General features: G+C 47.5%; 1 protein-coding gene across 1 annotated transcript in view; it reads left to right on the top strand.

Moving 5' to 3' along the window:
* Positions 1-13756, top strand: part of BRCA1 (BRCA1 DNA repair associated) — a 413307-nt gene that overhangs the window by 380605 nt on the left and 18946 nt on the right. Inside the window, exon 21 of the mRNA XM_082271609.1 lies at positions 2315-2388. Coding sequence (XP_082127735.1) covers positions 2315-2388 — 74 coding nt within the window. The remainder of the gene's footprint in view (positions 1-2314; positions 2389-13756) is intronic.

Raw genomic sequence — 13756 nt, 5'->3', positions numbered from 1 at the left:
CAGGTGTGGTCAAGTGTGATCAATTTTCAATGATTAGCACCATAACTTGTGGACTCTATAACTTTCACAAAGACCAAATAATATGCACTTATTTGGGTTATTTTTACCAAAGATAAGTAGCAGTATAAATTTTGGGCAAAATTTGTGAAGAAAAATTACTCATTTGCTAAATTTTATGACAGAAACAATCTCAGTATTTGCGGATGATACTAAATTAGGCATGCCAATATCTTCTATGCAGGATGTGGAAACCTTGCAAGCGGACCTGAACAAAATAACGGGGTGGGCAACTACATGGCAGATGAGATTTAATGTTGAAAAATGTAAAGTAATGCACTTGGGGGCCAGAAACCAGAAAGCAAGCTACTCACTAGGGGGGGAACCTCTGGGTGAGTCTAGGATGGAAAAGGACTTGGGGGTACTCGTAGACAGCAGGCTTGGCAGTGTTATGCAATGCCAAGCCGCCGCAAGCAAAGCCAACAGAATACTGGGTTGTATAAAAAAGGGGATTCACTCCAGAAATAAAGAGATTATTCTCCCGCTCTACAAGACTCTGGTCTGGCCACATCTGGAGTATGCTGTCCAGTTCTGGGCACCGGTCCTCAGAAAGGATGTGCTGGAACTGGAGAAAGTCCAGAGAAGGGCAACAAAAATAATTAGGGGAATGGAGGACATCAGCTATGAGGAAAGACTACAAGCACTGAACCTATTCTCTCTGGAGAAGAGACGATTGAGGGGGGATATGATATCAATGTACAAATACTGTACTGGCGACCCGAGCATAAGGAACAAACTATTCAGAGAAAGGAGATACAATAAGACACGTGGCCACTCACTAAAACTTGAGGAAAGGCGGTTTAACCTTAAAGTGCGTAAGGGGTTCTTCACTGTAAGAGCGGTAAGGATGTGGAATTCTCTTCCACAAGCAGTCGTATCAGCAGGGAGCATTGATAGTTTCAAAAAACTATTAGATGGACACCTTAAAGACCACAACATACAGGGGTATACAATGTACGGTTAAAAGCAAACACACACACATCATAGGTTGAACTGGATGGACTGATGTCTTTTTTCAACCTCACTAACTATGTAACTAAGAAACAAAGAAAAATGCGTTTTTTCACAATATTTTCAGTCATTTTTTATTTATAGCACAAAAAATAAAAAACCCAGTAGTGATTAAATACCATCAAAAGAAAGCTCTATTTGTGTGAAAAAAAGGACACAAATTTTTTATGGGTACAGTGTTGCATGACTGAGTAATTATCATTCAAAGTGTGAGAGCGCTGAAAGCTGAAAATCAGTCTGGGCAGGAAGGGGGTGAAAGTGCACTGTAGGCAAGTGGTTAAAGTGTCAATGTGCGTAAACTCAATGAAATAAAAATGTATATTTATATATAAGAAAGCAAATCACGACATGAATATATAATAAATAATGGAATGTACACACCAGGAATTCAGTGCAAGTGTATCCCAAAAGTGCTAGAGTGCATAAAATACAATTAATTGCAAAAATCTCTTAATATACAGAAATCAGACAAATAAGTGATTTTAACAAATATAAGTCTATAAACCATAAAAGAAAGATGATCTTGTGGCGCCAAACACCAGCACTGTGCCTGCAAATTCACTTTCTAATAGCCATTCCACCTCCTGAATCAGTTCCCACTTATGCTCATCAAAAAGTCCCAGGTCACTGGGACCTAACCCGCCTTTTCACAAATCTGGGTTTCCAATCCAGAAAAAACGCTCACTCTCCTCTCAGGTAACCAGAATAAATATGGAAGCAAGAAACAAACAAATAATAGTGCAACTTTGTTTTATTTTAGGAGCAAGCCTCCACACGCAAACTGCAATAGTTATGCTTACAGGAATTTGGTCATGGCTGGCGTGCGTTCCACGGAGATGTAGGAAATGACGTCACTGGTTACTTCGGAAGCTCAGACAGTGTACGTACATTTCATGCATTTTGCTGTATAGCGTCATCAGGAAATACTCAGCTAGGGGTCTCTGGGATTTCCTGATGACGCTATACAGCGAAATGCATTGATGTCAGATTTTTATATGCATGATAGAAATGTCAGACTTGGCCTGGGGGACAAGTGGTTAAGAGAGGTGGAAGTGCATATTGTTACCTATCATTAAAGCCCTGCTTGACTCATTTGTAGCCTTGAACTATTTAAAGCTACCCTAAAAAAAGGAAATTTAAGATGTCGGGGTGGCAAATGTAATGACCACTTTAGACACATTACATTACTAAAATGTATTTTGTGTAACAGTATATTTGCTAATCTTTTGCACCTTCTTTATTGTAGAAAATCTGGAATGGATGGTGTCCCTATGTGGAGCTTCCTTGGTAAAGGAGCCTCAGATGTTTAAACATAAGGAGGTGAGTACATTAAAGTGATTGTTAAGCCGTTTATATGAAATGACATAACCCCCTCTGTAATAGAACACTAAGTGCTCCTGTGCCTGTGTTATAGAAAAAATATGCGGATCTGTACTTAAATCTGAGCGTCTCCCAGTGCTCAGCTGAATCCTCAGATCTCTCCTCTGCCCGGCTAACAGTTCCAGTGGGCGGGCTCGAGCACTGCAGCTGACGTCAGCCGGGGAGGACGGTAAGAGAGGAGAGAAAGAGACAAGCGGACACCTGATCGCAGGAAGCCACTTTGATTTAGGTACAGATTGCATATTTTTTCTATAAAACAGGCACAGGGGCAGTTAGTGTTCTATTACAAAGGGGATTAGATCATTTTAAAATAATTATGAGAGCAACAGGAGGGAAGAGGGTGGGCACTGACGAACAGACATGTAGGGAGGGGGGAGAAGAGGACAGTGCAGGGCTGCGGATGATGGAGACACGTATGCTGACCACGGTGTCAGGGCTCAGCAGCCATGATACACTGTGGTCAGTGTACAGGGAGGAGGGCAGAAACTGGCAGGATCAGCCAGGTTTTTTTAGGTGTTACAGGGGCCAAATGACACAGCACAAGCACTGTGCTGTATTGCTGTATAACATGCTTTAAAAGAACAGGATCTTTTTTTTTTTTTTTTTAGGGTAACATACACTTTAAGCAAACAGTCAACATTTTTGCAATTCAGATATATTTTACAATTTCCTTGCAGACTCTACTTAGACTCATACAGTATGACAAATAATTTGCTTGTTTCCTGTTCAAATATTCTGCATAGAGAATGTGTCAAAGCGAAGTGCCAATGGTTATGTGCCAATGATCTCTGGTAAAGATACTGGTAGATTTTAATAAGCTGCATTGTATTTTCACCTGATAATGTTTTTCTGTAACCACCCAAACTAAGTCCAGTCTCAAGGACTTGGTCTATTTGTATATTTGTTGTATTTTCATGCAACAGTGTCTAAAGTTTGTGTAGCTTGTGGAATGATAATCCTGTAATTACATGTACTGAAAAAAAGGTTTTTATGAATCGAAGCCAAAGGACAAACTGGTTTGTAGGTGCTGGATTCACTTGTTTTATGCTGATGATGTTCAGAAGGCAATCTCACCAGTCTCCAAGACACAATATGCCAGTTATAGGTTCTGGTGCATTACCCGTTCCCCGAGCCTAGTAGGGTTGGGTAAAGAACTAGAATTGTCAACATTCTAACGCCAAAACTAAAAGGTAGTGGGGAATTGAAGATGTGGGGTTGCCTAGTTGTGCAAAGTGGAAGGTCATGTGGCATTTTAACCACTTCAACACCGGGCCAATTCTGACCTCTCACATATATGTTAAAAAATCTACATTTCTCTATTGTTCATTGACAGACGCAGCTCCATATCTTCTTAGACCATTGGGTTATGCTACTCCCATCAGGAATAGGACACTAGGCAGGAAAAAGCTTTACCACACCTATGAGGCTGTCCCTGTAGGCATAACCCCACACACTCTGCTACAGCCCTTAGTTTCGGGGGTTTTGGGGTGGATGTGAGCCCCTCCTTGGGACGTTCGGAAACCTGGGTTCCCCTCTCTCCCATCAGGCACCCCCTTCATCTGTCCCCCCTATCCTACTCCCCCCCTCCACTTATGCTGGGACTGTGTGAGTGGTCTAGTCAACTCCTGGGGTGGGGGCAGGGCCCTATGGGGCAGAGGGGTGCGGCTACCGGACGATTGGCTATGCAGGGGGGGATTGTACCTGGTGGAGGCTTCTGCCCTCGTCCTGCCCGGGCCTGTCCTTGAGGCCTAGGGATCCCTCCTGGGTCTCTGGGAGACTTGTGGTACCGCACGGGGCCGCCATGTTCATGTAGCCTTTGTGCTTCTGTGCATGGCGGCCATTGTTGTGTAGTCCAGTGGCCATTTTGCGGTGGCCTGCCATTGAAAATAGTGGTGGCCATGACAGTGGAGCCCTCCGGGTGGCAATTTTTGCGGTGGGAGCCCCTCCTCATCCCCTGGTGCTGACTTCTGGATCCTTTTATTTCCTGATCACTGCTTGTGTAGTGCAGATTCTCCTTGTGGCTGCAGTGCCTGGTTTCTGTTGGTGGTGAGTCTGGTGGAGTCCACTCCCTCTCTGCGAAGGATCGATTGGTGCTCTGTGACTGGCAACCGGGTTGGTGCTGCCAGAGCAGTGGAGGTTGTCCCTTAGCAGCGTTTTACACTTTTTTGTGGGGTCCCCCTGGTGACTCATGGAGTCTTTGGAGCACATCTCCCCACCTGATCCCCTCTCTAGGGCTGCGGGGCCCTCCGGGACCCATCCATCAATTGATACACTGACACCGGTCCTGGAGTCCCTTTTGGCATAAAAGCGTCCCGCCTTCCCTTGCCTCATCTGTCTCCTCAGATCCTGAGTCTATATCAGCCGCCGCAGATGTTGGTCACCCTGCTGGGTTTGCGACCACGCGCCCTGAATCCTCAGATAGTGAGGATGATTTTTCCGCTTCTGCAACTGCGCAGGAAAAGGCGCTGGTGGCACACTGATTGTACCTGTGCTTGAGACGTTGGGTTGGAGGACGCAGCTGCTGCTGCGACGGAGGTGCAGGTTCCCTTAGGCACTTGCAATCCATCCAGAGCAGCAAAGGAGTTCCCTTTCCCCTCCTATTTTGACAGAATTGTCACTGAAGAGTGGGGACGACCAAAGCGTCCCCTTGGGGTCCCTAAGCGAGTTGCTAGGCGATACCCCTGTGAGGAGTCTCTTATTAAGAAGTGGACTGTTCCACAGGGAAGATCTGCTGTCCCAAGAACCAATCTTCCAACCTGCTTTACAGTCGCTGGCTTTGATGGTTTAGCTGTTGAACGCCAGGTGCTGAAGGATAGAGGTTTATCAGAGTCGGCGATTCCTACACTGTTAATAGCTAGGAAATCTACTTCTAGGAAGATCGATCATAGTTACATAGTAGGTGAGGTTGAATAAAGACAATAGTCCATCCAGTTCAACCTGTGTAGGCGTGTGTGGCTGTAATCATCTCACATAGCCCTTAATGTCCTGATCCTTGAGATGTAAGTCTAAGAGTCTTTTGAAAGCCACCATACTTCCCGCAGAAACCGCCTCTTGTGGTAGAGAATTCCACAATCTTGTAGCCCTAACAGTAAAGAACCCCCCGCGTTGCCTGAGGTTAAAACGCTTCTCCTCTAATCGCATTGTATGTCCTCGAGTCCTCATGCAATCCCTTCGAATGAACAGCTTTTTTTCTAAGCTGAGATCCCCATTAAGATATTTATAAATTGCTATCATGTCCCCCCTCAGACGTCTCTTCTCCAGGGAGAATAAATCGAGCGATTGCAGACGCTCTTCATAGTTAAGGTCCTCCAATCCCCTAATCAGTTTAGTTGCCCTTTTCTGGACTCTCTCCAGCTCCAACACATTCCTCCTGAGGACTGGCGACCAGAACTGGACAGAATACTCCAGATTCTGTCGGACCAGAGTTTTATAAAGTGGTAGGATTATAGTCTTATCTCTGGAATACATCCCTTTTTTTATGCATGCTAATAATCTGCTGGCTTTGGCAGCTGCCGCTTGACATTGCATGCTGTTGCCTAATCTATCATCAACCAAGACTCCCAGATCCTTCTCCATTTTTGATTCCCCCAAGGGTTCCCCTCCTAACGTGTATTGTGTTTTTATGTTTTTAGTCCCCAAGTGCAAAACCTTACACTTCTCCACGTTAAACCTCATTTGCCATGTCGTTGCCCACTCCGTTATTTTGTCCAGGTCATTCTGTAGGATATCTGCTTCATGCTGTGCAGTTATTGCCCTGGCCAATTTTGTGTCATCTGCAAAAACTGATAACGAACTACTGATCCCGTCCTCAATGTTGTTTATGAATAAATTGAACAAGGTTGGTCCCAGGACTGAGCCCTGGGGCACCCCGCTTACTACCTCAGACCAGTCTGAGTATGCGCTGTTTATTACCACCCTTTGGACACGGCCTTTTAGCCAGTTCTGTATCCAAGAGCAAACCCTACTGTCGATACCTGCAGACCTTATTTTTTATAAATTAAGCGCTTGTGGGGAACTGTATCAAACGCCTTAGCGAAATCCAAGTACACCACATCCACTGGTCTGCCCCTATCTAGCTCACAGCTCACCTCCTCGTAGAATGCTAAGAGATTGGTTTGACAAGAACGCCCATTTGTAAACCCGTGCTGATTACCGCTGATGATGTTGTTGTCTTTAGCAAACTCTACGATATAGTCCCTTATCATCCCCTCCAGTAGTTTACAAACTACTGATGTCATTGTACGTGGAAGACGTACATTGCGTGGTTTGAGTCTCTTGAGGTCCATCCTTGCTCCCTCTCACTGGCTCGGATCTTGACCTTCCTTCAATGGGGGGTTGAACAGAAATTGGCCTTAAGCACCATCAAGGGAAAGGTGTCGGCTTTGGCGGTCTTCTTCCAACGACCCTTGGCCACACACTCCCTGGTGCTTACCTTTCTTCAGGGTCTCCGTTGCAGCTTTGGGACCTCAATTTGGTGCTTTAGGTCCTCCAGAAGCCTCCCTTTGAGAATCTTCAGGAGATTCCCTTGCTTACACTGTCTCAGAAGGTGGCTTTTTTGGTGGCTATTACCTCTGCGCCCAGGGTGTCTGAACTGGCGGCTTTATCCTGTTGTTCACCTTACCTGGTGATTCACAGAGATAAGGTGGTTCTTTGCCCCTGTCCGTCGTACCTCCCAAAGGTTGTCTCTTTGTTTCATTTGAATGAAGACATTGTGTTGCCTCCCTGTGTCCCAGGCCTAAACATCCTAAGGTTATTGTCTTGCGTGCGGTCTAGGCAATTAGGGTGTACCCGCCAGCTTCGGAGTCTTTCAGAAATCACACACACTATTTGTGCTCACAGCTGGACCTCGGAAAGGATTGTCCGCATCCTCTGCAACCATTTCCAAATGGATCAGACAGACGGTGATTCAGGCCTATTCCATCAAGGGTCAGGTTCCTCATTTCCATGTTAAGGTGCACTCTACTCGGGCGCTTAGTGCCTCTTGGGCCTTCTGTCATCAGGCGTCAGTGACGCAGGTTTGCAAGGCGGCCACCTGGTCATCGTTTCACACTTTCACAAAGTTTTATAAAGTGGATGTGTTGGCATCTGCCGATGCTTCTTTTGGCTGCAAGGTTTTGCAGGTTGCTGTTTAGAGGACCCGATCCTCTTTGAGGGTGTATTGTTTTTTCAGGTGGAAAATGGGATTTTTGACTTACCGTAAAATCCATTTCTCTGTCGCTCATTGACAGACGCAGTCCTCTTGATTAATATCAAATCGGGTTATACTGCCCTCTACAGGAGTAGGACACTAGGCAGAAGGAAAACGTTCTGGCCACACCTTAGGGGCAGTCCCAGAGGGTATATCCTCTCTCTCCCTGCTACAGGATGTCAGTTTTTTTCTGTCTAGTTAGGAGTAAGGACCTAAGTTCCTTGCTGGGATCTTTGGTCCTGGCAAGATTTTTTTTAGAAAATTTTTTTTAAGGCAGCTTTTTTCTCCAGTTGTTCCTGTGAGATCTTCAAGCAAGTATGCTGAAACTGGGCGACGGGCTGGATGTTGAGATCCAGTGGTCACCCCAGTCAGCCTACGAGCGCGTGCAGGCCCTAGCTCCGCGCTGGGTCGGCCGCGACATAGTCCCACTGGACGGGGACTGACCCTGCGAGTTAAACATCTCGCCTGGACGCCGACGACCAGTTGGAAACTGAGTCACGGCGTCCGTATTGGTCGACAGCCCCCCCACCTCGGTGGAGAGGGGTTCTGTCAGGAGTTGGCGCCCGCCTGTTCCGGTATGGTGAGTAAAATGTTCCCCCTCTCCCCCTGTCGGGTTTGTGGGTGGACGCGGGCCCTCCCTGGGATGACCGGACCTTTATAATCCTGGATCCCCCCTCTATCCTATAAACCGGTGTCACAGATCCCCCTCTTGAGGGTGATTTAGTGAATAGGAACCAGAAGGCTTGGTTTGGGAGCTGACAATCGGAAATCACTGTATGAGGGGCACTGTAAGGGACCATGACTGAAGTCAGTGGCTGGCATTACTATCAGGGTGGCCATGTAAGAGGGTGATAGCATCTTACCTGATACATAAGGTGAAATACAGGCCGATGCCTGTGCCTGGACTACCGCCATCCGCAGGCCGCCATCCTCCCACAGGCCGTACACCTCCCGCAGGCCGCACAGGCCGATGACTACCTCCCGCAGGCCGCTGCTATCTTGCCACAAGCCGCTGCTATCTTGCCACAAGCCGCTGCTATCTTGCCACAAGCCGCTATCTTGCCACAAGCCGCTGCCATCCTCCACAGGCCGCCGCCATTTTCCCGCAGGTCGCGCGGGGCCGCCATCTTGGCGTAGCCTCGTGTCTCCAGCATGGGGGTGGCCATGTTTGAGATGACCAAACACCTCGAGAAGTAATTGGGAGGCGCCGGAAGGCGTGTAAAGGGGCGGAGCCGCCTCCTTTATCCGGGAAAGCAAGCCAAAGACTTCCTGTCTGTAACAGACAGTGCTGGGAGCAGGTTGATAGAAACTTCTGTGCATCAGGTGGTGAGCCTTGGGGTCTCTCTCTCTCTCTGTGGGGTCCATACAGGTAACACTGAGGGGCGCTGTTGCGCAGGGGGACTAAGAAAAAAAAAATTTTTTTTCTTTGAAATTATTTTTTTGTTTGCTGGCAAGTGTCTTGTATCATCATGGACCTTGCCACACATGTATCCCCACTTGATCCCCTCGAGGTGGCCGCAGGACCCTCCAGTACCCCACTTGTGATTTGATGCATTATCAGCAGTTATGGAGTCTTTGGTATCCCGGGTGGAGGTAGCCTGTCAGGGACGGGGGTCAAGGAAGCGACCCCCGCCTACCCCTATTTCATCTGATACTTCAGATATGGATTCTGAGCTGGTCACTGGAGCTGCAGGTCCCTCTGCTGGGGCTGCTGTCTCGGGTACGGTCTCCTCAGACAGTGAGGAGGACGTTTCTGCCTCCGCCATAGCGCAAGAAGAAGCGTTAGTGAACGCACTAGTCATGTCTGTCCGGGAAACCTTAAGTCTTGAGGTTACACCGGCAGAGGTAGATGACACTGAAATTCCCTTTGGTACCAGCAAGCCTACCAAAATGGCGAAGGTTTTTCCCTTGCCCAAGTGTTTTGGTAACCTAATTAAGGAAGAATGGGATCATCCAAAACGAACCCCTGCTATTTCCAAACGCATTGCTAAGCGCTATCCGTTTGAGGAATCCCTCCTTAAGAAATGGACGGTACCACCAGTGGTGGACCCACCAATTTCCAAACTAAATAAAGCCACTGTTATCCCGTTGGAGGACGCTCCGTCCTTTAGGGATCCGGTGGATCGAAAAGTGGAAGCCGAATCCCGCTCCATTTTTTTCCCTGATAGGGTCAACATTTAGGCCAGTGATTGCCATTGGTTTAGTTTCACAAACATTGACAGAATGGACCAAATTGTTGCGCCGTGACATAAAGGGGAGAAGTATCCCCCCGGCAGTATCAGATTTGCTGGAGCAGATTATACAAGGGCTACAGTTCATCTGTGACGCCGCCCTGGACGCCACTCCCTTGCCAGGGCGTGCATCTGTTTCAGCAGTGGTCCTCAGACGCGTGTTATGGTTAAAGTGCTGGTCGGCTGATCAAGGTTCCAAAAAGACTTTGGCTAATCTTCCCTTTCAGGGGGATCGCCTGTTTGGGGCCACCTTGGATGAGATTATAAAGGATCTCACTGGGGGTAAGAGCACTTTTTTACCACAGACAGCTAAAGGTAAAGGACCTCGTAATAGGCGAGGACCTTCCTTTTCCACTCATAAAAAGTTTGTTCGCTCCGCTGGGGCGGGCGATAAGGGGAAGTCCTCCAAAGCCCCTTCAGGGGGTTTCAGAGGGCGCTGGTCAGGAAAACAAAAGCCCGACTCAGCCAAACCTGAAGAGAAGACAGCCTGAAGGTGCGCCCCCACCCATCTCTGGGGTAGGGGGACGTCTTCACCGGTTTCCGGATCCATGGCTTTCCAGAATCCCGGACAAAGGGGTTTGCGAGGTCATGCGGTCGGGATACAAAATCAAGTTTCGCTTACTTCTACCGGTGCGATTCTTCCCTTCCAACATTCGACTATCCCCGGATCGCTTAAAAGCTTTGCGGGGAGCAGTAATAGACTTGATGCAACAGGAAGCAGCAGTTTCAGCTCCTTGAGCAGAACGTTTTCTTCACTTTTGCAAAAGATCACAAAAGGAGATTCTTTTCAGATGGAATCGGAATCCCGATTCTCTGGACAATCGGATCCAGTTGAGCGAGCGGACCAGAGAGTCTCTGGTCTGGTAGCTTCGGTCTCCGGCAGAATTCCGACAGAATCCAGGTTACCGATAAATGTATTGGAACTGAGAGCGATCAGACTTTGTCTGATTTTCTGGACCTAGTAGCTTCAGGGCAACCCGGTTTGGATTCAGTTGGACAAGGCCACGGCCGTGGCTTATGTCAATCACCAAGGGGGCACCAAGAGTGCCCTGGCGGCCATAGAGGTGGCCAGCATTCTTCATTGGGCAGAACGGTTTGTTCCTGCTCTCCCCACAGTATGCACTCTGGGGGTGGAAAATCGGCAGACAGATTATGTCAGCCGTTGGATTCTGGATCAAGGGATATGGCCTTTTCATCCAGAGATATTTCACCAGCGGTGCCTTCATTGGGGCACCCTGGAGGTGGATCTGTTGGCAGCTCGGCTCAACAGGAAGGCGCGGAGTTTTGTAACCCGCTCCCGAGATCCGCGAACGAACACAGCAGACGCGCTGGTCGCCCCGTGGGGACAGTATCAGCTACTGTATGTCTTCCCTCCTCTCAAGTTGCTGCTGAAGCTTCTTCGCAGGATAGAGGTGGAAGGAATTCCAGTTATCCTGGTAGTTTCGGACTGACCTCGTCAACCCGAGTACGCCGACTTCGTCAGGCTGGTCGCGGACGCTCCCTAGAGACTTCCTCTCAGGGAGGATCTGCGGTCTCAGGGACTGATCTTCCATCCTGCTTTACAATCGCTGGCTTTAACGGCCTGGCTATTGAGACTCAGGTGCTGAAGGACAAGGGATTGTCAACTTCAGTTATTCCTACTTTAATTAAAGCAAGGAAAGCGACTTCTAGAAAAGTCTATCATCGCACATGGAGGTCTTATATTGCGTGGTGTGAATCCTTTGGATTTCCTCCACGGGCCTATTCGGTGACCCGAATCTTGGCTTTTCTGCAACAAGGAGTTGAGCAGAAGCTGGCCTTGAGTACTATCAAGGGTCAGGTTTCAGCGTTAGCAATCTTCTTTCAGAAACCTTTAGCTACTCATTCCTTGGTGCGGAAATTCATCCAGGGGGTGCGGCACCTGGCTCCGCCAGTGCGCGCGCCCTTACCGCCCTGGGATCTTAATTTAGTGTTGTCGGTTCTTCAGAAACCTCCCTTTGAAAATATCAGGGAGATTCCCTTGCTTACTTTATCCCAGAAGGTGGCCTTCTTGGTGGCCATTACTTCTGCACGCAGGGTGTCAGAACTGGCCGCATTATCTTGTCGTTCCCCATATCAGGTGGTTCATAGGGATAAGGTGGTTCTTCGTCCGAATCCATCCTTCCTTCCTAAAGTGGTTTCAGAGTTTCATCTGAATGAGGACATTGTATTGCCTTCCCTATGTCCTAAGCCCAGTCATCCTCGGGAGTGTGCGTTACATTCCTTGGATGTGGTTCGGGCAATCAGGGTATACCTGAAAACTACGGACTTGTTTCGTAAAACGGATTCACTTTTTGTGATCACGGATGGCCCCAAAAAGGGGTTGCCTGCATCTGCCGCGACTATCTCTAAATGGATCAGACAGACGGTGGTACAGGCTTATTCTATTAAGGGTCGGAATCCTCCGTTCCCTGTTAAGGCGCACTCCACTCGGGCGCTTAGTGCTTCCTGGGCCTTCCGCCATCAGGCGTCAGTGGTCCACGTTTGCAAGGCGGCTACATGGTCGTCGGTTCATACCTTTACAAAATTTTATAAAGTTGATGTGATGGCATCGGCGAATGCCTCTTTTGGCCGCAAGGTTCTGCAGGCCGCAATTTGAGGAGACCGTTGGTCTACCTCGAGGGTTTTTTTCTGTTGGATTTTCAGTTGAGTCTCATCCTTTGGTTTGATGAGCCTTTAAAACTTCTAGTCGGCACCGGTTGGGCCTTCTGGATTTAAATTTTGATTTCTGTTATCCCACCCCTCATTTGTGGCACTGCTTTGGGACGTCCCGATTTGATATTAATCAAGAGGACTGCGTCTGTCAATGAGCGACAGAGAAAAATGGATTTTTTGTAAAATCTTACCGTAAAATCCTTTTCTCTTAAGCTCATTGACAGACGCAGTACCCGCCCCTCTACTTTTGAGTTGGGTTGGGTTAAATTCTCTGACACTGCTTTGTGACATAACTGACATCCTGTAGCAGGGAGAGAGAGGATATACCCTCTGGGACTGCCCCTAAGGTGTGGCCAGAACGTTTTCCTTCTGCCTAGTGTCCTACTCCTGTAGAGGGCAGTATAACCCGATTTGATATTAATCAAGAGGACTGCGTCTGTCAATGAGCTTAAGAGAAAAAGATTTTACGGTAAGATTTTACAAAAAATCAATTTTTCTCTGATGTTCATTTACGGACACAGCACCCACCCCTCTGTGGAGTTGTAATTCTTTCACTGCTTGTAACTAAACTGAATACCTATAGCAGAGAGAGGAAGCATACCCCCTGGGACTGTCCATAGGCGTAGCCAGATTCTTTTTCTGCCTTGTAGGGGGGCAGTATAACCCAGTGGTCAGCAGCTGTGTCCGTCAATAAACATCAGAGAAATGGATTTTGCGGTAAGTCAAAAAATCTAATTTGTTATACACAGTCCCCCCATTTTCAGGGGCTCAAATGTAATTGGACAAATTAATATAATTATAAATAAAATGTTTATTTTTAGTATTTTGTTGAGAATCCTTTACTGGCAATGACTGCCTGAAGTCTGGAACTCATGGACATTACCAAAGAATGGGTTTTCTCCTCTCTGATGCTTTGTCAGGCTCTAACTGCAGCTGTCTTCAATTGTTCTTTGTGGGTCTTTCTGCCTTTAGTTTTGCCTTCAGCAAGTGAAATGCATGCTCAGTTGGGTTGAGATCAGGTGATTTACTCAGCCACTGCAGAATATTACACTTCTTTTCCTTCAAAAACTCCTGGGGTGCTTTTGCAGTGTGTTTTTGGATCATTGTCCATCTGTCCTGTGAAGCGCCATCCAATCAACTTTGCTGCATTTGGCTGAATCTGGGCTGACAGTATATCACTAAACACTGCAGAATTCATCCGGCTGCTTCTGTTACA

This window comes from Pelophylax lessonae, assembly GCF_965119305.1.
Source record: "Pelophylax lessonae genome assembly, chromosome: 11".
In the NCBI taxonomy this organism is placed as follows: domain Eukaryota; kingdom Metazoa; phylum Chordata; class Amphibia; order Anura; family Ranidae; genus Pelophylax; species Pelophylax lessonae.
The sequence above is the reverse complement of the archived record's forward strand: the minus strand, read 5'-3'. Positions and strand labels throughout refer to the sequence as shown.